General features: G+C 39.7%; 1 protein-coding gene across 2 annotated transcripts in view; it reads left to right on the forward strand.

Annotated features, from left to right (window-relative positions):
- The window catches only part of LOC149803736 (D-beta-hydroxybutyrate dehydrogenase, mitochondrial-like), a 71,351-nt gene that overhangs the window by 33,873 nt on the left and 10,762 nt on the right, over positions 1-26,716 (forward strand). Inside the window, exons 2-5 of one of the 2 annotated variants that reach the window (XM_089953489.1) lie at positions 4,568-4,658; positions 6,033-6,233; positions 8,901-9,101; positions 12,168-12,320. In XM_089953489.1, the coding sequence (XP_089809615.1) occupies positions 6,038-6,233; positions 8,901-9,101; positions 12,168-12,320 (550 nt within the window). In that variant the 5' untranslated portion in view covers positions 4,568-4,658; positions 6,033-6,037. The remainder of the gene's footprint in view (positions 1-4,567; positions 4,659-6,032; positions 6,234-8,900; positions 9,102-12,167; positions 12,321-26,716) is intronic. The other variant, XM_089953488.1, reaches the window with a different exon arrangement.

A 26,716-nucleotide genomic window follows, 5' to 3' on the forward strand; every position in this document is an offset into this window, starting at 1 on the left:
TAAAGGAAATAGCGCTGGCAAAATTGCGAGTATATCACAGTTGGCCTAATATCCGAGCGGACGCATTTAACGGACAACAACCTAATAACTCGCTGGTTTTTGCACGGACAAATAAACCCGATGGGACCCCAAACTGGGAGGAGGTTACAATACCAACTGGGTCATACCAAATAGAGCAAATCAATAAAGAATTTCAACGCAGGATAAAATCGATCACAGGAAAGGAATCAAAAATCGCTATTACGGTTCATGAACCGACGTTATCGTCGACGATTGAAATAAGCACACCGGGGTATATGGTTGATATTTATAACAGTTCAATAAGAACCATACTAGGATGGCCTGAGAATCCACCCGCGGACACCCCCCCATCAACTATCCTCAGACACGATAACGGAGATGGTGGTAGGCATATTGCTCCATACAACGTAAATATCGCATCAGTGATAGCGATCAATCTAGTGTGTGATGTTATCGAAGGGAGTTATCAGGTGGATACCAAGCAATCAAATCAAGCTCAACAGGGGTATATCCTTTATTCGTTTTCACCAACAGCCCCTCCGGGATTTTTAATCGTTGAGAGTCCGATTAATCCGGTCTATATGCGATGCCATGATCGGTTTTTAACGAGAATTAATTTTAGAATTACCGATCAGTCAAATAACCTAATTGATCTGCAAGAGGAGGAGTTAGTGATCACTCTGTTTGTAAGATCATAGCAGCAGAGGGGGCGATGACATCGACGCGGTCGTCGATGTGCTTACCGGACGCTGACGACACTGGGGATCGGCGCGCAGAAGGTGTTAATTAAACCAAATGACGACGCGACGATCCCCCAACGACGTCGTCGTTTTTTTTTTACCAGGCGCTGACGACACTAGATCGTTGAGTTGCAGAAAGTAATAATTAAGCAAAATAACGATTGGACAAAATGTCCGATTCGCCCCCTCTGCTGCTTATGTAGAGTAGTGTGAATATAAACATTGCCTCTTTTTTTTTCCTAGTGTGAGTGTATGTGTTTGTGTTTGTGTTTGTAAGAGCTTAAGTAAGTTTGTGTGGATAGTAGATTTGGGTTTTGTAAGAGCTTAAGCTGGTTTGTGTGGATAGTAGATTTGGGTTTCATTTTAATGCTTTGCGTGTGTGGATAGTAGATTTGGGGTTTGTTTATTGCTGCTTCGCGTATGTGGATAGTAGATAATATGAGATGAGAAAAGTAGGGGATGTTTTCCTTCACGTCCGCGCGTTGTTTGGTCATGATCTAGGTAATATAAATTTTGTTTTGGGGGATGTTTTCCTTCACGTCCGCGCTTTAACTATAAGAACCCACAAAGTTCGTCATTCACACCATTCTGCAAAGAATAAAAAAGAAGATGGCTTCGAACCACCTTGATAAAATGAAAAAATTGCAAGACGTCCTGGACAATTTGAGCATGATGGAGCAAATGTTAGTTAGGCTAAACGAGAATCACTATTCTTATAGTCCCCATCGAGTGAAGATGGAGATTAACAACTTACGAAAACAAAAGGAAATCTTCAATGATCTGTTGAAAGAAATAAAGGAGGAGAAGGAGGATGAAGAGGAAAGGATAACGATGAGAGCATGGAACGAAAAAATTGAAAAAGAAGAAGAAAATGAGAAGAGGAAGAAAGAAGAGGAGGAGAAGCAGAAAGAAGAGAAAAAGAAGAAAAAGGAGGAAGAAAAGAAAGAAAAGAAGAGAAAAAGTGTAGGACAGAAAATAAGAAACTGGTGGAGAAATAGAAGAAATTAGAAGAAGAAGAAGAAACCCAAAGGCCCTTTTCAGGGCCACTCCAATCTCTCGAAAAGAGATAGACTTTCAATTGCCTACCCCTTTTTTATTTTATTATTTGTGTGTGTGTGTGTGTGTGTGTGTGTGTGTGTGTGTGTGTGGGTGGGTGGGTGTGTGTGTGTGTGTGTGTGTTTTATCCCTGTTCCCTTTTCATAGACCCATCAGATCAGATCGGGACCGTATTAAAATAGGGTCCCGACCCTGTTCCATTTCCCCTTGACGCTCAACAGTCCCATATTCCCATGTTCAATTTCCCTTGTCGCTCAACAGACCCACGATTTATTCCCATGTTAATTTCCCTTGTCGCTATATGTTCCCAGGGTTTTCGTCCATGTTAAATTTACATAGTCGCTATATTGTCCCAGGGGTGTTTTTAATGGTAAGTCCCATTGTCGCTACGGTATCCCCATTCACTACTTTTCTCCATATCCACCGTAAACCTTTGTTAGTAGGTTAATGCAAGCATTTTGATAAACCAGGTTAGGTGATTGATCTCTCTATGTCATATTATCAGCGGTCATCCATTCAATGTAGTTATCTGAGATATGTGTTTCGAGCAGGTTTTGTATACAAGCATAGCTTACTTCTAGATGTAACAGTGAATATAAATACGTTGTCACACCAAATGCATGGACACAAATAAGTCCCCACATCCCAAAATTGCTTGACTTCTTATAGTAATAAATATTTATTTGAAAAGGCAGTAGGAGTTACGGAACTTGTTAGATTCCAGTTATTATGTAATATCAACATTTTTATCAGTTGTTCCTTCCTGTAGAGTCGGATTTAAATACGGAGCTTTTATCGGGGCGACACGAATCTTTGACTGGCGGTAGTAAATTATACATAATTGATACCTTTGTTTAGACTGTTTGTGTAGATCATACAAACGTATACAGTATTATCCAGTCGGAGTACGACTGAATATTGTCCATCTTGTGGACTGATCAAATGACTAGCAACTTAGCTTTTAATCAAACTAAATGTAAGGTTCATTGCCTCAACAATCCCTATCATGAAAGATGCAAACGAGAACAAGGAAACATTAGAACTATAACCTAGTGAGAAAGATCTGGGCGCAAATGTTGATCCTGATGTAAAGTTAGCATACTTTGAGATCCAAGTTTATCAAAGAAATATATCTTGGAACTGCATTGAAAATCATTTATTTATCTGGGCCTAAAGGAAAAATAGCTTTGTTTCCAGTTTCCAGATTTAACCCTACAAAATTTTCCAACCCAAACCCCAAAAAGAATGAAATCAATTCCAGATTTTCTGAATTAAGACACTTGCGATTTCTCGAAATATTTTGCAAGCATAATTGACAGACTCTAGAATGTATTTTAGAACTATAGTTACCATTGCATGCTGTTCGGTAATCATGATTGACTCGAATCCTACAGCAAAGCTAAATCAGACAAATGCAGATTATAAGATAGTATATATCAAACCTTCGGATGGGGCCGGTGGTGGAGTGGTGGGTAGGGTGGTTATAACAATACCATGCAGTGTCATTCCACTCTCCACTTTACCTTCAGTCCCTTGTGTTATGGCGCAAATCAGTTTGAAAAGAAATTAAGGGAAAATAATTTGAATAATCGTGTTTGTGGGCCTTTTTAACAGCGTTAGTCCGACTACATCTTGAGTTTTGCAGTGTAATATAGTACCAGAATCAATAATGGATCAATTACTGATAGAAGATGTACTAAAACGAGCGACAAAGTTAATTCCGGTTCTTCAAGATCAACCTTTTGAGAGGAGATTGTTGGCTAGGCTTCAATTAGCCAGTATGAGCTGGAGAAGTCAGGGGAAATTTGTTTACATACTTGATCATAACAGCACTGTAAAATATCCATCGCCTTGATAAGGCAAAAATCACTGGAGGCCATACTTTCAAGCTATAAAAGAACCTTGGAAAAGGTGTTGTGGGACATCCACGTGACAAAATTTATTTGGTAATTGGATTGTTGACTCTTGGAAACAAATTTGCTTTCTTAAGTAGTTGAGGCACATATTGTAAATACGTTGAAAACTCTATGGACAAGGTGTGGTCCTAATACGACACCTCTACTAATACTCTTACGCATCTTTCGACAGAAATAAAATAGTAGCGACTGATTCTAAAAGTTAAGGGATCCAAAATCAGCTAACAGACAATAAGCCTATTAGAAGCTAAATGGATACGTGCGGATGGGGGGATGCATGCGTCCATACTCGCGCACGCACGCAATGTATGTATACACGTCTGTCTGTCTGTTTGTCTGTCTGTATGTATGTATGTATATGTATGTATGTATATGTATGTATGTATGCTTATATTTCTTAAGGTGAGGCTAATGGTGATTGCAGCTATTTCAAATATTTAAGGCCAATATATTTAATGTCATCATCATAATAACTCATTTAAAACCCAGTAAATCATTCTGTGTTCAAAAAAACTTCCCAATCAATTGAAAATAATTATGTTGAGTTAAAATAATGCATTTAAATTTCGCTTTTAAAACGTGATTCATAACCAAATCTATAGGTATGTGAGATGCGTGTGCCATTTGTTATCATCGTTATGGCATATGCGACCTACTTAAAAATTATCTGACCCATTCTGATAGGAGTCGTACACATAGCGCGATCTGTTCAAGTCAATGTTCAAAATTTTAAGAAATACCGCTCTTCACGACCAGCAGCACAGACTAGCAAAGATATAAACAACACCCAAGGATAAGTGTACAAACTGATACTACTACGTTCTCAGGTTATAGGGTTGTACAACAGACGATAGGGTGACTGGGTAAAGGGCATATTCATTACCACATCTTCAGAAGACGGGCATAAGAAGAGTTAACAATTCAGGTATATATATATATATATATATATATATATATATATATATATATATATATATATATATATATATATATATATATATATAATATATAAGGTGATTATTTAGTGGCCTGTGTAATTAAAGTGGAAGGGTGGTGGGCGCATTGAATATTTAGTGGTCTGTATTATTTAAGGAGAAGGGTAGTTTGTGAGATGATTACTTAGTGATTTATGTTATTTCAAACACATTAATGAGAAAGAACACATAGAAGACATGCATGCTCGAAACCAGATATATGGTCTAATTGTGGATTATTTGCTGCCCTCAAGATAAACTTTATGTAAATTTAAATAGCCTAGTAATGGTGAAATTGAGTTACATTTGTGCAATATCTGGTTGTAATAATTGATTCAGAATTGAAGTTTTCATGTTATTTGAATTTGCATGGTCTATCATAATACTGACAAGTAAACGAAGTTTGTCTTAGTGATTAGCTTTATCTTGACGCATCACAGCCATGTATACATGTACAAGTGATCTATATATCCGTATGTGTCCATTGCTGGTACCTAATCACCTCGTTTCCTTCTGTATGGCATGACCCAATATTTGTTAGACAACTTAAATTAATTATGGACTTGAAATAAAGTTCAGAGAACTGCTTTAAGTACACCAAATTCGGATGTACGCAACTGCGGCTTTACAAATAATGTCTAATATGATACGTGTATTGTTTGTCATACATTTAAAACTGCAGGAACTAATTTACTTAAGACATTGTAGAACTTGTCGGATGTTACATGCTCACAGTTGAATTAAACATAAATATTAACTGCTATCCGTGATACAAAATATTCTGTAAATTAAGAAGCATTTTGAAAGTGCATTGATTAAAGCAAGAACCGTTATTACATTTGAATTAACAAGGTCATATTTCAATCGCTTTAAACGGGTGAAGATGTACTCGTCGTCGTTATTTCCTTGCAGCTGGAATTACTAGGACGAATAAACTGTGCCTGCTTGTTTCCCATTAGAAGCAGGGATGTCATGGGGGGGGGGGGCGGGGGGCATTTGCGGGAAGTCGCGGGTTCGAACCATGCCAAAGACTTATATAAATCGTACTTGCAGCTATCTCGCTTGGCGCTCAGCATTAGAAGGTTAGTGTGAGATCTGGTCGGCCTGGTGTGAGGATAATGTGACTGGGTGGGACATTATGTCCCAGTGCTAAACATCACTAATAAACTGCCACACTGCATGCATCGTAGCGATATGACTAAAAAAAATTTTTAAGGCTACGTTAAAAATCCAAATTACAGACACGCACGCAAGCAAACACACACGCCTTATCACTGAACCATTCATGCTTCACTCTGCATAATCCCATTGTATCTCTTCAACAGGTGACATGTCGTTCCTTGACCCAACTCTGCTCGCACTCGGTATTGCTCTTGCAGCCATAAAGTTTTATATTATAGTGGAACTTTTCCTCCCGGCATGCCTTCTGATAGGTCTATCCATCATCTTTAGAAAAATCAAGAAAAGTACTGCTCGACACATCAGTATTACAGGGCAGGGTGTCTTCATTACAGGATGTGACACAGGTATGCTATTAAAAATAATAATAATAATGAGGACTTTGTATAGCGCCTAATCTTTAGAAGCTCTAAGCGCTTTACAACATTGGACAACACCTATAAGATAAGAAAAACAAATAATGATATGATTACAAAAACAAACACCATGAAATTAGAAAACATTAAAAAAAATGCTGATAATATTTAAGGTAGGAAACATTATTAGGTCTTTAAGTTTGTTCTTGCAGTCGAAATAAGTGAGTTTTGAGAGCCCTATTGAATGTGATCACTGTGTCTTTGTGTCTAAGTTCAGTGGGCAATTCATTTCACGTTGTTGTGCCCTGGTATGCAAAAGAAAGCTGTCCATATGACTTTGTTTACATAGTGGGAATAATGAGTATACGATTGTCAGAAGAGGAGCGTAAGTATCTTGCTAGTGTGTACACGTGGGTGAGGTCGGATAGGCATGTTGGACTAGAGACCGACAGTGAAACGTAGCACAGAGAACAAATTTTGTGTTTGATTCTGGATCGAATGGATAGCCAGTTTAGGGTACAGAGCAGCGGGTAGGTGTGCTCTGATCGTGGTACTGTAAGTATGATCCGAGCAGCTGTGTTTTGAACGTTTTGAAGTTTCTGGAGCAGATATTGAGATGAACCAGACATAATTGAGTTACAACAGTCCAGTCTTGAAAGTACTAATGAACACACAAGTGTTAAAGTGTTTAAGTGGCATCAACTTAAAGATATTTGCTAATTGAGCTGATATAACATTTGTTATATATATATATATATATATATATATATATATATATATATATATATATATATATATATATATATATATATATATATATATCTGCATCTCAACTATATTTTTGTGTTTTGATTTTAAGTCTTTCTTTTATACTCACTCATACCAATTTATTTTGTTTATATTATTTTAACGTTTTTTTTAATTCCCGTCCGCAGTTTAAGATAATATGTTAAATAATATTAGTATGATATTGGTGCATATAATGCAGATTGTTACAGCATGAATGGGAAATTAATGAACTTTAGATTTAAACACAATTACAAATATGACATAAAACTTTATGAATCTACGTTTTATCAAATGTGCTTCAATGTAAAATTATAAAGGCTCCCGTAAATACAATAAAATAACATGATGTTTTCCTAGGTCATAGTATTTTATAATTTGTGATAGAATCGTCGTGTGACTCCTTTGCAATGTCAACGAAATACAGCATTTCTCAGAGTAAATCAAAAGATATATTAAAAAAAGAAAATAGAAATGTATATTGTTATCAAATAACTCTGTTCAGCAAATTTCTTTGTTATGGGTTACTTAATCAATCCTGAAGCCAGTTTATGTTTCTCTTGTCATAATTCTTAATACTATTTTAAATGCTGCACCATAAAACGCGTCCGAGTCACCAGGTCATTTGCCATGAGTAGTAATTAGTCTTTCTCTCTGGGGAAAAAAAAACCAACTTAAGCTTTGTGATATCAGTTATCAAAATAAATTCCAGTTTGAAACTACTAACTTGCCTCTTTTGAAGGCAAACTGAAGTCATCACGATCTGAAAAGAAGTTAAAAAAAACTTTATTGTTAAGGAACTATTGCAAAATAATCCACGATTGTAATAATGTTACAGTAGAGGTTCCATCAGCCGTTCAATCGAAACCACTGTTGTAATAACGTTTCAGTAGTTGTTCCATCCGACGTTCAGTCAAAACCACTACTGTAATAAGAATCCATAATTGTTCATAAGAGATGTTTGTATTGTGTCGAGTACAAGGTTCAGTCTATTAAAGTGTTCTATTTTATGAAATTTGACTCTGCATGATGATGATCGAAGTATAATGAATTGAACCTAGAACTATGCTGCGATGTCACATTCTCTTATTTGTATTGGCATGAGAATGCTAAAAGAAAATTAATTATATAAATAGGTGGCTAAAAAATTTGTATCTGAAAATCGGTCGATTGATTAATTTTGGTTAATATTGGTTAATTTTAATTAATATTGATTAATATTAGAGACAATAATTCTGACCTTATATTTGTTTTGAAAGATAAACAGAACATTTTTCTTTTCTGCAGAAAGAATGGTAGTATCAATCAATTTATTTTTTGCTACAGCTGGTGGGACCAGCGTTGTTTTTATTCAGTTTAAAGGTGAAAGGTGAAACTTTGATTTGTGCTATAGTTTGTACCTGAACTCGCGTATAGTCAACTAGGGTAGGCAAATACACTGCACGATAGAGGACATAGGGAAGAGAATCAGTTATTTCTTGCCATATACCATGTGAGACTTCAAAACTTGACAAAAACCTCATGAAACTGTTTTAGTGCTTATGACACTTTCAAACATTTGTCGACTAAATGTATGGGTACAGGCCATCTGAATCCAAAGAGGAAAATAGTTCAAACAGTATCGGACGGAGAAGATCACGGATGGTTATGCCGTGTCTGTGTCCTTACATTTAGCAGATCTTCTTTAATGACTGGTTTCCAGTAAATGACATACTGTCATATTCAATCCTTGTCCATGCTATAACCTGTATAATTTGAGGTAGGTGTTGCACCGTACTCAGCCTCATCCAAATAAAGATCGGATATGTGGTTTATGTAAGCGTTTATCGGCTCTGTTATTACTGATAATATTACTTTAATCACACTTTGTAGGTATCGGTCACCATTTTGCTCTTAGACTCTGCCAGCGAGGTTTCACCGTGTTCGCAGGTTGCCTGTATCCGGAAGCAGATGGAGCTGAGCAATTGAGAAGCAAGGGCGGGGACAATATTCATATCGTTCCACTCGACGTCACAAAACAAGATAGCGTCGACAAGGCCAGAGATTACGTTGTGCAAAATTGCCAGGAGAAAGGTGATTATCAAGTCTCGTTCAATCAGACTCTCGCCGCACGCTGAGCGATTGAACGAGGCTGCAGAGCGTATAAAACTTTTTTTTTTCTCCATAGGACTCAATTTTAGTAACATAAGTCAGTATTTCAAACAAGCTTGAGTTTAACAGTAAAAAGGTGTGGAGAATATTTCACATTCACATATATTGTCGTACTGAAAAATGAATGCGGCGAAAACCTTGGGTCACGCTCGAGCAAGGAATTGCCAGTCTATTCTCAGTCTATATAGACAAAAATGGGTCACACTTTAAAATTTAATACGAGCCTCGCCTTACGTTGAGTTCGCATAGTCATGCGAGAGTTTGTTTGAACGAGACGTGATTGATCGATGATTGAAGTTTACGATGCTCAAAAGTTACCCATATAATGAATATAACGTTTGATCATTATTAAAATTACTTTGATATTACGTTCACTTGACCTGTAAACCTTCGATCACTGTATATTTATATAGTTAATATCAAGAATAATCAAAAAGAAAGGTCATTCAGTTGAAAGAACAATCTTACAACAACTGAGAATGGTTTTGACAACCAACAATGGCGGCTACAAACGAAATATGGTTCACAGCAAGGTAGAGTACTTGCTTCTATGCAAAGTCATTCGTGAATTATATTGTATGGGTTCATCGCTTTCTTTTGCTGTTAGACGAGGCACTAAACTGCAAGCTCAGTCTTATTGGGCTGTGTGTACCAAAGCTTAACAGAGGACTGTCCTTTATCCATAAGTTTCAAAACTGAAGGTGGAAATTGAAATGGTGGCTGATATCCAACAGAATGAAGCTAGAACGTACTGTAAAAATCATATATTATCCCTGGGTGGAATATAATAATATATCCAACAGAATGAAGTTAGAACGTACTGTAAAAATCATATATTGTCCCTAGGTTGAATATAATTTTCTAGTATATAGGAATTACATTCTTCCTTTCTTAACTACCGCTTCAATAATAAAAAAAACATTTTATTTTAACTCTTTATTTTGTGTAAGAAACAGTACATGTACACAGTGTTATGAAAGTTCAGTACATTAGTATGCGTTCAATGTTTATACTTGGAACATACCTATTTTCAAGAGAGAGAGAAGCAAGTATTAGTTATACTTTAATATAGTTTACATGCATGTTGTGAAAACAACACAATACATTTTTGTTCGAGAAGAACTATTCTTCTAAGGAATGGACGTAACTATGACAGTTTCAATTTCTCTCCATTCTTAATTTATTTAGATGAAAACGGATCTATGTCGTGTCGATCTTACGGAATCAAGCAAAAAGCTTAAGTGAAAGAAAATGTTTCTCTGTGGGGATTTCGCCAAATGTACATGCATATATAAACCGATTTTCTCAAATTATTATGAAATTACACAGTTATTTATCATTTATTTGCACATAAAAACAAAGAAACAAATAAAAAAGAAGCTGAATAAGTTCAAATTTAAGTCTTCGTTATTTTTCTCGTTTGAGAAATCCTGGAGCTTTTCATAGGCTATTAATTCTCTGTAATTGAAAAATCACGATGCTTCTAGTATCTGTTTGTAAAAGCTCTTTATATTTTCATGCTATGAATCCTATGTGGTGGCAAGTTTCGCCCACCTTTTAATTATGTCAAGTGCAGATATCCAAATATCACAATTCTGTTTACTGCGTAAACACAAACACGCACGCACACACACACACACACACACACACACACACACACACACACACACACATCCAGCATTCTGAAGTCCCCTCCTCATAGTTATTTACGATAGAGTTTCTAGCTTTCAAGATACGCAGTCAATTTCTACACCCGTATACAACGAAGAATATCTGATTAATTTTCGTCCATTTTCTCAGCCGTGGGATTTGGTAGAACCATCATTGGTAACATCTCTTTTGGCATGGCAGTTTTGTTTTACTATTGATATTCAACCAATCAAAACTCAGCTGTTGTGTTTCTATCCTTTATAGCTTTCACACTATCTCATATTGTGCGATCGTATTATTCAGGAAATAGATATTTCAAACTCCTTAAGTCAAGTGCAATTGCAGAGTGATCCGAAAAAATAGAGGTTATAACTTTGCTTTAGAAAGCACTATTTATAAACTTGTTGAAGACTACAAAAGAATTAAGTCTACAGTAAATGGAAGAAAAATTACCGGAGGGCCATGTAAAGTGTAAATTAATCCATGTGTGCATAAGACAAAATTTATTTAAAATATAACTGATCTTTGGCTTTGGAAGTATGTTAACCTCCCAGCCCCCTTTATCTACACCAGGATTGATTACTGTGTTAAACTTCACACCAATAATAAGTATTTTTGGCACTATTGTCGCCTATATATTATTCTAACTAGTGATAAAATCAGTATTTGTGCCAGAAACATTTATAAAAGTAATATTTAAATCTTCACTATTTCCTTGTTCTATAGCGATTGTTCCACTCAGTAAATCCCAGAAACTATTTATCTTGATTTGAAATTTCTAATCACACAGAATCGCTACCTACAGACTATTTGTACTATTACTGCTGAAAAAGATTTAATGGACCCATTTATTTTTCCTGAGAAGCAAGACATCATTCACAGAGTGCATTTCTAACAGAATACATATATATTATCTTTTTATCAAGGACCTGTCTGAAAACCTTGCGGCCGTTTGTTTCTTTTTTCTTTTTTTCGTTTTTTTTCTTCTTCCCCTCCAGTCCGTTTACAGTTGCGTTTCCGATCTTAATATGTACGGACTCATCACTGATCGACAACCTATCCTTTTCTTGGCAAGGCAAAAAAGAGAAAACGACCAAACTTGAACTTGTCTTTAAGACATAATACTAGCTACTTACAAACATATATACTCTCGAAGGCAACAGATAGTAATTTCCAATAGCTTCTGTGTAGAGTATACTCCGATGCACTGAGGGAAAACCGAGTCTGGTAAGTGACCATTAACCTGTTCTTGTGATGGCAGCACAACCTAACATGGAAGGTATAACAAATCGAGTGCAATAATCTTGCTCGTTGCTTATACGGTTTCGTGTTTCACAGGGCTGTGGGCCATCGTAAACAATGCTGGGATAGAATTTCTAAGTGACATAGAGATGGCTCCAATAGAATGCTTCAAATCCAACGCTGAGGTCAATCTGTATGGAATGGTCCGAGTCACAAAGGCTTTTCTTCCTGCGATCCGGACATATAAAGGTAGTTTGTCATCAATTTCTTTCACATGTTTAAGGTTAATATAAGTATTGTCTTGACAACAATTGTTCCATACAGGTCCTGGTAATCCTTTAGGAGACATATTTAGCTTAGTCTGTATTAAAAAATATATAAGAAAATGATGCTTCTCATTCAGCAGGGTATCAGTTATGTTCGTCCTTTATTCCTTCAAAAGTTTTCACATTGTAAACGAGGATGCTCCTGGTGTAACTACATTTTACTTTCAAAAGAAACAATTTTGCATCACTGTTTAGTCACTTATACGGCCATAGATATAGAGTGTGTGTGATTAGAATTGTTGACGTAGCTTTAACAATTTTTCAGTCATATCGCTACGATGTCTACAGTGTTGCAGTTTATAGTGATGTCTAGCACTGGGGCATCATGCCGCAAACATGTAGCAGAATGACCCACCCAGTCACATTATCCTGACACCAGGCCGACCAGTCCTAACACTAACCTCTTAATGCTGAGCGCCAATCGAGGCAGCTGTTAGTACCATTTTTGTAAGTCTTTGGCATGACTCGGCCTGGGATCGACATTCTAAACACTAGCCCACCGGAGCGGTAATATATATATATATATATATATATATATATATATATATATATATATATATATATATATATATATATATATATATATATATATATATATATATATATATATATATTACGTAGTATTCTTGATCTTGATATACCACGAGACGTACAAATATTTCATTGAAAAGAAATTAGGCTTTTATCTGTAAATGTTACCCATATTCACAGAGACATCGTCGCGTAACAGAGAGAGAGAGAGAGAGAGAGAAAGAAAGAGAGAGAGAGAGAGCAGCATTCGGGCATTTTATTATTTACAAAATAATCTGTTTTTTAACTTTTTTTTTTTAAAAAAATTACTGACAAACAAAAAAAAAACATTACATAGATTTAGTGTGTGTGTGCCTTCTCGCCAAGAAGTAAATCCTGTAATCTCGACAAGCTATTGCAACTTTGTATCATTGTTATTGTGACAAATGTAGATAAATCTTATGGATAGTGCACACAACACACAACACATATCCATGTTAGTAGTTAAGTGGGACGATTCAGCGTCAAGGGGAATTAGCATTAAAAACAGGGTCCCGGCACTTTGGCGTCTATGGAAATTTAACATGGGGAAAATTGTCCCGGCACTTTGGCGTCAAGGGAAAATTAGCATTACAGAAGGTCTTGGGCTTGTTGAGCGTCAAGGGGAATTGAACAGGGGAATAAATCGTGGGACTGTCTAGGGACAACACACACACACACACACACACACATATATATATATAAATATATATATATATATATATATATATATATATATATATATATATATATATATATATATATATATATATATATATATATATATATATATAAAATAAAAATTTGGGGGTAGGGAATTGAAAGTCGATCTCTTTTCGAGAGATTGGAGTGGCCCTGAAAAGGGCCTTTGGTTTTCTTCTTCTAATTTCTTCTATTTCTCCACCAGCTTCTTATTTTCTGTCCTACACTTTTTCTCTTCTTTTCTTCCTTTTCTTCCTCCTTTGTCTTCTTTTTCTCTTCTTTCTGCTTCTCCTCCTCTTATTTCTTCCTCTTCTCATTTTCTTCTTCTTTTTCAATTTTTTCATTCCATTCTCTCATCGTTATCCTTTCCTCTTCATCCTCCTTCTCCTCCTTTATTTCTTTCATCAGAACACTGATCATGTCCTTTACTTTTCTTAAATTGTTGATCTCCATCTTCACTCGATGGGGACTATAAGAATAGTGATCCTCGTTTAGCCTCACTAACATTTGCTCCATCATACCCAAATTGTCCATGACGTCTTACAATGTTTTCATTTTATCAAGTTGGTTTGAAGCCATCTTCTTTTTTATTCTCTGTAGAATGGTTTGAACGACGAATATTGTGGGTTCTTATACGAAAAGCGCGGACGTGCTGGAAAACATCCCCCTAAGACAAAATTTATATTACCTAGATCATAACCAAACAACGCGCGTACGTGAAGGAAAACATCCCCTACTTTTCTCATTTCATATTATCTACTATTCACATACTTGAACCAGCAATAAACAAATCCCAAATCTACTATTCACGCACTCAAAGCATTATAATGAAACCCAATAATCTACTATCCACACAAACGTACGTGAGCGCTTACAAACACTAACACATACACTCACACTAGGAAAAAAGAGTCAGTGTTTATATTCTCACTACTCTACATACACACATTGGCAAATCGATTACTATTTCTTTTCTAGAGTATTGGGTAGCCCTGAAAAGGGCTGTTTGTTTTTTGAACTCCAGTCACACCTCGTTAATGATGGCACCTTCCAGGCATGGCACCACACACTCATCTTCTTCCCCAGTCTCCTTTCACTCTTTTTTTGGGGAGAGCAGAGGCGGGATAAGTGGCTTCAGAATCCCAATCTTCTGTCTCTGGGATTCTGAAATTTCCTCTCTCCTTTTCTTCCTCTTCTTTGTTTCTTCTCTCCTCCTCTTCTTTTTTTCTTCTCTCCTCCTCTTTCATTCTTCCCTCTTCTACTATGGCCTCTGCAGCCAGCTCATTCACTATACACCTGGCATATTCCAGGTGTACATGAAGTTCAAACAGTTTTGCTAGTCTGGTGTTCATTCTCTTGATCAATCAACAATTTTACTAAAAGCGCAGACGTGAAGGAAAACATCCCCCTAAAACAAAATTTATATTACCTAGATCATGACCAAACAACGCGCGGACCTAAAAGAAACACTCACTTTTTTACTACCCATTACTATTTTAAAAATTTTCATTAAAAATAATATACTATCCACATGCGCAAAGCAATCAAATCCCAAATCTACCATTCCCACACGTCAAACATAAAAAAAACATTATCTACTATCCACACAATAGTACGAAAGTGCTTACAAACACAAACACATACAATCACACCAGAAAAGAGTGAGTGTTTATATTCACACTACTCTACATACACACATTGGCAAATCGATTGTTATTTCTTTTCTAGAGTATTGGGTAGCCCTGAAAAGGGCTGTTTTTTTTTTTGCTTGTGTGAAGTTGAAGCTAGGGCGATCTGTTAGTTTCTAAGAATGCGACGTCCTCTGATGATAGACTTTCTGACGATAGGCCTGCTTCTTCGGAAAGAGAAGAAGAACTCTTTGGTGTCGATACGACAATCGACAAAGCCTCTGTCAGGTTCAGGTTCCTGTTGCTGCTGTTGTTGCTGTTGCTGCTCTCTCTGCTGTTTCTGAAGTCTGTACTTCTCTGTCCATTCTTCTTTCTCCCTGTTCACTTCTTCTCTGAAGAGCTCTTCTATCAGGTCTTCAGTGACTTTTAACATTCTCACATTCTCTATCTCTTCTGGCTTCGGTATCAGACTGTGTCTGACCCTATGCAAATTCACGTAGGCTTCGTTTAACTGAGCTAGTTTGGAGCACATCTTCGTAGGAGGATGAGTCGACAATGGATGGTTAGACTGGAGGCTACCCCGGCTTTAAAGTCAAAGCGCGGACGTGACATCCCTCCACGGTTTTCGAGCCGGAACGTTCAATGAGTATCATGAGAGGGATAGTAAGAAGTCAAAGAGCATGAATCAAAATTCTTATAGCCAAACAACCCACAAAGGCATTTTTTTTCTTCAAAACACAACATTTTTTATTCAAAATCACTTAACACTAACAAACAACTCTAAGACTTTTTAACAATAACTCAACATTATAACATCAAACATTTTTTCTAATCACAAACATTTTTTTTCCAACTCACACAATATTTTTTGGACAAGGCTGACAACGTTGTGAATGAAATTGTGATCTCCACTGTTGGAAGTCATTAGGCCAATGATGGACACTACGTTTCCTAGCTTGAGACAAAAGATAAGCATAATGGTCACAAAACCATTGATCTACTTTCACATCGTTTCTAGAAGAAGAACGAGGATCAAAATGAGTCACTAAATGTTCTAAGGAATAACCCAGGCTGCGATGATGCAGAAAATACACACAATATTGTCCCCACACCAAGGAATCTGTGCCTTGTAATTTCACATTATTGAATCGGGTGGTTTGAGCATTTCTTCTCATAAAGTCGATGATATCGTCTTCCAAAGGAGGCAATCCGTACGAATCGAAATCTTCCACACATCCTTCTTGAAGAAAGTAGACGGCTACCCAGTGGGTTCCTGGGAGATGACTGTCGTCCGTGTTGATCACATAAGCTAGATGGTCTTGAGATTTACGATGAGGGAGTTCATCTTTAGCACAGACGACAGGATTCCAAGAAGCCGTGTACGAGCTGTGGTTCAAAAGGTAATAAAGTTCCCAGGTATCCATGTTTTGTGTGGTTTTTTCTTCTCCTTCTTCATCTTCTTCACAGGTAATGATAGGTCATCAATTCGATCCTGACCTTTTGCTTGAAAATGTCTGACAAGTAAAAGGCGTTTAGCTCCGACTTCTTACTCTGGTCCAAGAGAGATTTGATGCGACGGCGCTCCAGAGACGTTAATGGAGGAGAAGAATGTTTATCCAAGCCTTTATACCACTCGTTCAACACGAATTCTATCTCGATGACACCCCAAGCTTTGTCCAGATATTCGTCCAATTTTTCTTCTTGGCTCAACATCAGACATTTGTCGTGTTGAATTTGACTGGGATGATCGTTGTGACATCCATAGCACTCTTCCTTGATCAATTCTTTCATTACATCTGTCAGGAATGTAGCAAAGCAGGAGACTAAATGGGCTTCTTGTTCTGGCGATCTTGACTTCATCATGATAACTTCTTCGTCTTGGGATTCTTCTTCTTCTTCTTCTTCTTCCACGGTCTCCTCACATTCTATCTCCAAAGTTTCTCCACAATCTAGAATGACTTCTCTCAAACTGTTGATTTCTATCGTATTATCAAATTCTGCATACAGGATGACGTTCACCGTCTCTGGTAGATTTGTGGTAAACTGAATTTCCACACGAATCTGGCCTGATTTTATAGGGTGGAAATGTCCCTCGTCGCTGCCTTGGTCTGGAGTGAAATCAAAAGCCCACAAAGCATAGCCTCCTGCATAATCGTCGTACGAAATACCGTGACTGGTGTTGGTTCCTAATTGTCCCGTGGCTTCGTATAGGGACAAGTACGATCTCAAGTAATTCTTCTTGTCAAAGTTAGGTTCGAATGGTCGGGTACACAAGGTCTTGCCATCGCGACTGACTTCGATCTTGGACACATTAAAGTGTTCAAAGTGGAAAGGATTTTTAGCCAAAGGTCCGTTGAAGGCTGCATTCTCGACGATACCAATGATCAAACGTTTGGGTAACTGTCCTTGGAACAGATGATCTTCGATCATGGATCGTTGCCCCGTAGGAATGGTGAAGGTTTTCCCTTCCACGCGTCGTATGGGATACTTGGCGGTCGTTCTGCTCAACGTCTGACTGATGTCGTTTCCCACTTTAGGTAACACTTCCACGCGTCGTACGTAGAGCCTGGCTTCCTCGATGACAGTTTTGCAAACAGTAGTACCTATCAAATATAAAGCGGCACTGCTACGATTCAGTCTCAGGCGAACATTCGCCCCATTCAGCAAATATTTTTCTTGCAACCACATGTCCAAATGCAAACGATCCATCAGTTCTAAACTCTGTCCGTCTTTGATTTTGTCTCTTCGTTCTACAAATCCCGCATTGTGTACTTTGCTTGCATTAATTTCGAAATCTTCAAACTGGCCTGCATCGTCAGCTTCCCATACCACAGAGGCATTGAGATGAGTGTTCTTGGCGTCTATTCCGTACGTCAAGAGATTTTCCAGGTACGCTCGATAAGGGTAAGTATCCATGCTGCTACTGACTAGTTTGTTATTCAAGTACAAGTCCACTCCACTCAACAAGGAATGCATGAAATTGTTGACGGGAGCTATTACCTCATCACCATCTAGGGGCGAATTGTCCTCATCGACAACTTTGACTTTCAGGTACAAGTAACTGCTATTCAGATCCATGTAATCTTCGGGCTGTCCTTTGATTTCAAACTCGATGGGAGCTGAAGCTGTCAAAGAGGAGACGGGATGAAATTCCACCCACTGAGATTCTTGCATGGTCATCATGGTGGTGGTGGGGGGGGCATGGCAAACAGATCCAGTTTCGACTTGGAACAAGCGCAAGATTCTCGGTGCATCATTTTTCTCTTTCTCAATAATCGAAAACGTCTAAGTCTCGAACGGTTCTTCTTTTCTTTGCCTTTCTAGCTTTAGAAGTGTGAAGTCTGGTGAAAGGGTGTTTTCTTCGTCGTCTCTTTCTGCCTTGTCCTTGCTGAATGCCTGACTCGGTAGCGTGCAGGGCATTTATAGGTGTTTCTCGTAGGCTCAAAAGGTCTTTACCCGTTTGCAGCAAGACATTTTTGCCTGCCCTCATGAAGGCTTCTTTGGGGTTTTGTTTGTCGATGATGACATTTTGGAGAAATTCTTTGCCTTGCGTCAGTGCCACATCTTTCAAGGCGTGCAATCCTCGTGTCACCATCGGTTTCAACACCGGGGCCACCGAACGAAAGGCCGATTTCAACATATCTCCTAAACCGTGTCCTCGCTGTCGAGCAACCCCTCGGTACACTGGATACATGACTTACGAGTCGTGAGCGAACCGTTTTCGAAAATGGAGTTTCACCGTGACTTTTCCTTTGGTGAATGGAATATTTTGTCCCAGATCTCCTTTTATAGCAATGTTGACCGTGTCCAAATACGACTTGCTGACCGGCAGATAGTGAGGATGTACAAATTCGCGGTGAACGTGGTAAGTGTTTCCACCTTCCTCGTCAGCGTTCGTGGCAGAATCCACTTTGAAAGGAATGACACGCAGTAACGGTACGGAGGTGTGTCCCACCACGTTGTACTCCACCACATCGGAGTACACAAACATCAAATTCAGTCCTTGGTTCAGTTCTACCGGGGCACGAAATAACTTGCTAAAGACTCGTTGTCGTAAATGATTGGTAATTCGTTTTTCTTGAGCATGACCATTCTCATGTCCATGTCTCCGCCCAACATGTCAAACAATTCAGGACAAAATAAAATGGACACGATTTTACTCCCGTCAAATTTCATCAAGAAGCGACGAGCTGCTTTGTGGTATTCCATGGTGACACTTTTTTTGACACTTTCCAAAGCTTTCAGAAACACGACATTAAACCTGGAGGCTATGGTGCTCACCAAATGTTGACCACTAAAATAATAGCCTGGGGGAACGAACAAGTGATAGATGGTGTACTTTTGATTTTGTGTGCCAGGGGTTTTTATGTTATATTTGCCATGGGTATCCAAGTACTGTTGCATTTGCTCGTCATGAACTTCCACATCAAAAAAGTTTTGATTGGGAAGGACATTGAGGACTTGGGTCGGGTGAATGATTTCCACTAAAGCCACTTCCCAATGGCCTTCGTGATCTAATGGGATGGCCTGAGGTAATTTGGCCGTGTAACAGCACAACGTGTTCTTGGGAAACACCTCCATGGAACTGTCACTGGGTAAGGTTAAGTAAAATTGGTTTTGGTGACTCATAATTCCAGAGTTCTGTGGCTGTCCGAGGGGTTATTGGACGTCAGAGGTGCGTCTCCGCCCAAAATAGGGTTGTTGTTGTTATTGGAGTGGTGACTGACACTGGCACTGGACACAAGGTTCCCGTTGTTCCCGTTCGAGGAGAATTTCAGGGAGGGATTGGGAAGCAGGTAACCGATGCAGCTGCTCACTAAAATGGTCCACAATTGTTAGTCTCCTTGCTGAAAACTCAAATTGGCAATGGCTGCCCCGATGACACAATACACCAGAAGATTTGGCAGAAAAAGACGATTTGCGTTTTAGGTACACGTTCTCCACACCACACCCACAAATCTTGCACAGAAGAACTAGATGAAGGAGGAGTGGTCGACGTAGCTGCGTCTGCTCTGTGAAAGGGCATGATGGTCACTTCTTTTTATAGTCGATGACTTGCGAAGCCTCGATCAAAGAATCAAAACTGGGTGGACATCCTTTCCAACGTACTTTGACTTCTTTGACACGTCGTTTGCCTACTTTACGGGTTCTGCGTTCGAGAATGCTTTCGATGTCGTACACGTCGTCTTCTTTTTTGGTGACACGTTGTAACTCGGGCAAATAAAACGTTCCTTTGAGCACTTCTCCGTTCATGTCTTCCAATTTATAGACGGCAGGATGACGGCCATGCACTCGTCCAGTGACACGAAACAATTCGGTCGTCCAGGTAGGTAAGTAACCTTTGTCGAAAGTGCGTTTGGTTTTGCCAATGCGCACCCAATCTCCTACGGTCAACACTCCACTTTTCTTGGGGGCAGCCCTCGTCGGGGACGTACCAAACAGGCGCTCAAACACCAACACTTCGTTCTCGGAAGTCACTTCTTGCGTGGAACGTCCGATGCTTCGATGGTAAGATTGGTTGTACGCTTGCACCAGGTGCGGTAAGATGTCGATGTACTTCAGAGTGTGGTGATGCGTAAAATATTTCCACATGCGTTCTTTCAAAGTGCGTTGAAAACGTTCCACGATGCTGGCTTTGGTTTCAGGATTCTCGGTGGTAAAAAAATGAATGTCACGTTTCTTTAATTCTTTTTGGAACGCTTAGTTCAGAAATTCGGTACCTTTGTCCGTTTGCCATCGAAGAGGGTGACGACCGCTTTGTTTCAACACTCGTTGCAGGGCTCGCACTAACTCGCTGCTCGATTTGGAAGTCAAGGGTACGACCCAGGCAAATTTGGAAAAGACGTCGATGACACAAAACAAATATTTGTAGCCACGATTGTAGCTGGCCAAATGAGAGACATCGGCTAAATCGGCTTGCCATTGATGATCGATGCCTTCCACTCGGGTGCGACTTCTGGAAAACTTGCGTTGAATGGGTTTGTGTAAAGTGTAGGTAGCTTGTTCTTGTAACCATCGTTGCACTTGAGGTAAACGGAGACTTTTCAGTCGAGTTTTGGCAGCACGATACAATTTTTGAACTCCTGTGTAACCTGCAGGATGGGAGGGATCGTAGTAAATGCTGGCTAAGACTTTTTCCATTTGTTGGTTTGTGTGTTAATAAGGCACTCACTCTTGGAAGATGCTACTCTTTTTCTCTTGGTGTACTTTCTTGGATTGCAATGCCTTGCGTGTGTGACCGGCAATAGGTGTCGAAGAGGAGGATGTCAGAACAGGGGATATCGGTTCTTGTTTCACTTCTGTCTTCACTTTCTTTTTCTCTTGTGATGAAGAAGGGGTGGTCATCATCTTTTTAATCCATCCAATTCTGGAGGTAGGTGGTGTTGTTAACTTGCGTACTTTTTCTGGTGGAGTTTGAAACCCTTCTTCTTCTTCTTCTCCTTTTTTTGTCTTGGTCACTGGTAGTGGTGGTACTGGTGATGGTGCTGGACTTTTCATCAAGGTCTTAAAATCTTTCAGAGTGGGAGGAGCTGTTTCGTCTGAGGCTTTCTGGTGAAAGAGTTGCCATCGTTGCAAGTGTTGACCGTACTTTTGCGATTTTTCTGTTTCGGACAGATCTTGGCGATCCATCAAGGACTGCAATTCGTGTTGTAACTGGGACATCTCGCTCAAATTGGGATTTGGAGGTAAATGCGGGGTGCGTTGTTCTTGCCAACGATGGTATTCCATCCATCGTTTGTAAGGCACTAAAGCTAGCTTTTGTCCTTCCATGGGGTTGTCAAGGGTCGATTCTGAGATCTTGAGACTTCAGAGGACCTTTTTATCTTGCTCCCACCAGTCCTCCCAACATGGTTCCCAAGACTCCTTTCAGCAATGGACCTAACAAGAGGGGTAAAATGCCTCCACGTTGGACCAACATCTTCTTCTTTTGACGAATGGGAATTTTCTTTTGAACCATTTGGCGAAGAACGTGACGATGTTTGCCTAAGCATTGTTTCTGGTGTTTGGACAAAGGGATCGTGCCTTTCAAGACGTTCAAACAACATTCGCACACGGTATCGATGACCTCTTTGGAGGCTGATTGAATGAGTTTTTTTCGTAGGGGTGGAGAAGCTTTGGACAGGACAGATAAGACGTCCCCATGTTTGACTAAACGAGGAGGCAGTCCTTTCCTTTTCTTTCCTTGGGGTTGTTTAGAAGAGGGATGTTTTCTGGAGGGTGACATCTTCAGGAGCACCAAAACACTGATACGCCTACTCGGTCACAGGCTTTTTTTATACTGGAACGCGTCGCCATTGGTTGTCTTTACGGCGTATCAACTTCAGGACAGGCATGACACGTCGTGCAGGGGTACGTAACGGACTAAATCGAGCCAGTTCTTGCTTGGACAAATCTAGTAAACTTTGTAACATGCCCGATCTTTCTTGAACTTTGATTTTGGGAGAAGGTACTTTGTGAGCAGCGGCCACTGCCACTAAATTGGAGGGTCCTGCCACTGGGGACGTTCTTGGGGTTATCAACGGAGAGGAGAAGTTCTTGGTGTGATCAACGTCTCCAAGTACTCTTCAGTTCTTGGTGACATCAACGGGGAAGTGAATGAACCTCAGGCTACCGGAGACGCGGTCACCGCCTTTTCAGGTCGTGGTTTGCGAGTGTAAGGTTGCGTCCTGGCCGAAGTGCCTCTCTTGCGACTAGTTTTCTTCTGTGGGTTTTTCTTTTTCTGGGGACTTTTTCTCTGCTTCTTTTCTTGGGGGCTTCTTTTCTTTTTCCGGGGTGGTGACTGGTAAGAGGAGGGTCCCGCCACTGAAGAAGTTCTTGGAGACACGGGTCTCCTTGGGGACTTGGTCTTGACACCGTGGCTCTTTTTCTTCTTCTTGGAGCTTCGTTTGACTTTTTTCTTGGGGAGAAGTTTGGGAGCATTAGGATCCCATCTTAAGAGGGAGCGAATGATGACCCCTCCTAGAGTACCGCTCCCCCCAAGTTTCAAAATGATTTGTTTTTTGGTTTGAATGTCGATGCGAGGATCAGCCAGTTGGGTCAAAGCGACTTTGTTTCGATCAAAAAAGCGTTTGGTTTGATGAGGAATCTGAATGATCCCTTGTAGTAATTGACGTGCTGTCACCGTGAACCATCGTAAGACTTCTTTGAGACTAGCTTCTAAGACACGAGCTCGTGTTTGTGGATTTTTTTCTCGACTGATGCCATACAAGGCACGAATCAATTTGACGGGAAGATGCGACTGAAGGGACGTCATGTTCAAACTCTGTGTGAGACAGACGAAAAGTGTCTGAGGTTTTTATAGATTTTTTTTTGTGGAGTGAAGTTAAGTCGAGGACGGAGACGTGTACAGGACAGGCCCTCCGTCTTGGCCCCAGTGGTGAAACAAGTGTGTACGAAATCGCAAATCATCGGGGGTCGTAGGTTTCAAATCGACGAGTAAATAGGCGTGTGGAGTTTGAGTGGCATCGTCGTACGCCTGAGTCAGCCAAGGCGTCCCTAACTGTTTGGCTAAGACTTGCACTTGCGATTTATCTCGAGGGCTTTTAAACAAGACCACATAATGCGCATTGAGACTGATGGTGCGATGGGCTTTACTTTGAAACAAATTTTGAGTGATGTAAACGACACTGGCATTACGGTGATGCCCTTTGCGCGTAAACCACAGTTTAATTTCTTCTTCGTCTTCTCCTAACATGTCGTCGAAAATGACCAAATGTGTTTGACGGCAGTCAGAGACGATGCCGTCGTCTTCTTTAGGAATGCCTTCCACAAACACGATGGAATCGCCTTGACTTTCTCGCAAGAGACTGTACGCCGATTGCCACTCTTTGTAACACCACACAATGCGTTGAGGTGGACGATCGATCAAATGATGTTTATGTTCGATCAAACGTTTGACGAATTCGGTTTTGCCTGAACCGCTAGGTCCAGCAATGAGCATGTTAAAGGGATGGCGAAGATACAAAGCCTCCCAACTGGCACGATCTAAGTATTCGTCGATGACTTTGACAGTGGAGGAAGAGGGAGCAGAGACAGCAGAAGTAGCCATAGTGTCAGGAATGTCACTTGTGACACGAAAACAAACAAGACGAGAGTTTATATATTTTTTTCAGGACACGTTTATTGAATGTTTTAAACATGAATACGAAAGACAAAAATACATAAAAGCCAAGGCTTAAGTACAACGATAAAAGGCACATGAAAATCATTAACGTGGAATAAAAACAAGTGTCTGTACAACATGTTTTGGGTAAAGTTCTGACCAGTTCTATTGGAGGTAAGGTCACACAAGTGTCCTCCCGAAAGGGTCTTTCAGGCATGTCCACGACAGTCCTCTCCTGGGTGACGGCTTCTTCTGGCACCGTCATTAACACAGGTTGAAAAGTGACTTTTTTCCTTGAACAACTCTCGCGCATACTGGGCCACTTCTTGGGTCCAAGCCTCAAAATCCCATTCTTTCCAGGCACGGACATCTGTCCAGTGGGGGTGTAAGTCACAAGCTACACACACATCGTCATACACGTCTTGGGTAGCTAAAAGTTGACGAATCTTTTTTTCCCGTAGAGGTCGAGAAGTATCCAGATGAAAACGCAAGGCTTTGAGCAAAAGGAGTCTTTCGTGACCATTTAAGGCCATTGGGGTGGTAAGTACTGATCGTAAAGAGCCCACAAAGAATCGGCTGGTAAACGAAATCCCAGAAAATAAGTCACTAAGACACACACCACTTGTCGACCCAAATTGAATGGATGCAGTTCTTGTAATAATCGATGATAATGATCCACGGTTTGAATATGGTCATTGAGTTCTTTCCACGGAATCTGTTCAATTACATGTGACATAAGTCGTGGCATGGCAGCCTGTTTTTACAGTCTCTTCGTTTCGGAAACAATACACGTACTTTCTAGCCAGACATCTTCGTTCTCGAGTAGGGAATCTAAATCTTGCATACTGTAACCGAATTTCAGAGTTTGTTTAGAAGTTTCCTCTTCCGCTAAGTAGATTCCACGTAAAATATGTTGGTAATCATTTAACTTGTCTTCCTCAATGCGTTGCACTAGGTGAATCTCGAAGTAACCAAAATGATGAACACGTGGATCATCGGGGCCCTGGAAGTATTGAACAAGGTCTGACCACTGAAACAATTTCTGACGAATCAGTTCTCTTATACCATTCAGGTACCAGTGGTTAAACATCTGGTGACGTAACGGATGCAACTGTTCTTTACGTTTGACTTGTATTTTGACCAGCTCTCGGTAAATGTGTTCTCTCAACTCCACAGGCAAAGCACGAATGTTCTCTTGTAAAGTATCCATAAACAGGTCATACTAAATCCTCTTTTGTCTGACAGAAGAAATGTACCGTTTGCACAGACATGGTTTTACTTCAGTGCCAAATTTAAATCGTTTAGTCACTAATTTACACATTACAATTCGTTCAGAAGTTTCCTCTTTCACTAAGTTGACATTGTGTAAAAGATGTCGGTAATTCGTTAACTCTTCCTCTGGAATTCGATGCAGTAAGTTTACATTGTAGTAGATAGAATCATCAATAGCAAACCAATCCTTTTTAAAACCAGGGTTTTTGTTGATCAATGTCTGTCCAATGGAACACTTTCAACTGAATCAGTCCTTTTATAGCATTCAGGTACCAGTGATTAAACATCTGGTGACGTAACGGATGCAATTGTTCTTTACGTTTCACTTGTATTTTGACCAGCTCTCGGTAAATCCTTTCTCTCAACTCCACAGGCAAAGCGCGAATGTTCTCTTGTAAAGTATCCATGAACAGATTATGGTAAGTTACTTCAATGTCTCGGTCCCACTAAGGGTAAGTAATGACAATTCGGTGACCATCGAGCATGTTCTACTTAGGCCGAATCTTGTGGTTCCCAGTGGTGAAGTGACACACCGCAACTGAAGCACTTGACTTTATCTCCTTCGCCCAAGTAGAAAAATCCGGCTCTGGCTAATTCTTCGGGGGTCGGTCCTCCCAGATACTTAGGCCATTTTCCTTTGAACGATTGAAGACGATTTTCAAAGTCGCAGTATTCCGACAAACGTACAGGGAACGAATATTCGTCTTTCACAGGTTCGTTTTGATGAGGGTTGGGTGACATGGACAGGAGTTTGCTCAGGGCTGGATGACATCCGTAGGGGGGTAAACGTGAAGGTGAACATTCACCTTTAAAACGAAACCCAGTAAAGTGTCCAAGAGGACGAGCGGCATCACTTTCGCATCTCTCAGGTTTGACACGCACAGCATCACTTTCCATGATAGGGGTAGTGAGAACAAAGTTCCCATGATGCTTTACGGCATCGCTAAGGTCACAGCGTACAGCATCGTTCCCATCGCAAGGCTCACAATCGCATTCTACTTCCGAAGCCCCACACTTGAATTGTGTCTGTCTGAACTTGTTGTGTGTTTCTCTGAAAGTATTCCT

The sequence above is a fragment of the Sinohyriopsis cumingii genome, chromosome 3, assembly GCF_028554795.1.
Source record: "Sinohyriopsis cumingii isolate HCF-2022 chromosome 3, ASM2855479v2, whole genome shotgun sequence".
Classification (NCBI taxonomy): Eukaryota; Metazoa; Mollusca; class Bivalvia; order Unionida; family Unionidae; genus Sinohyriopsis; species Sinohyriopsis cumingii.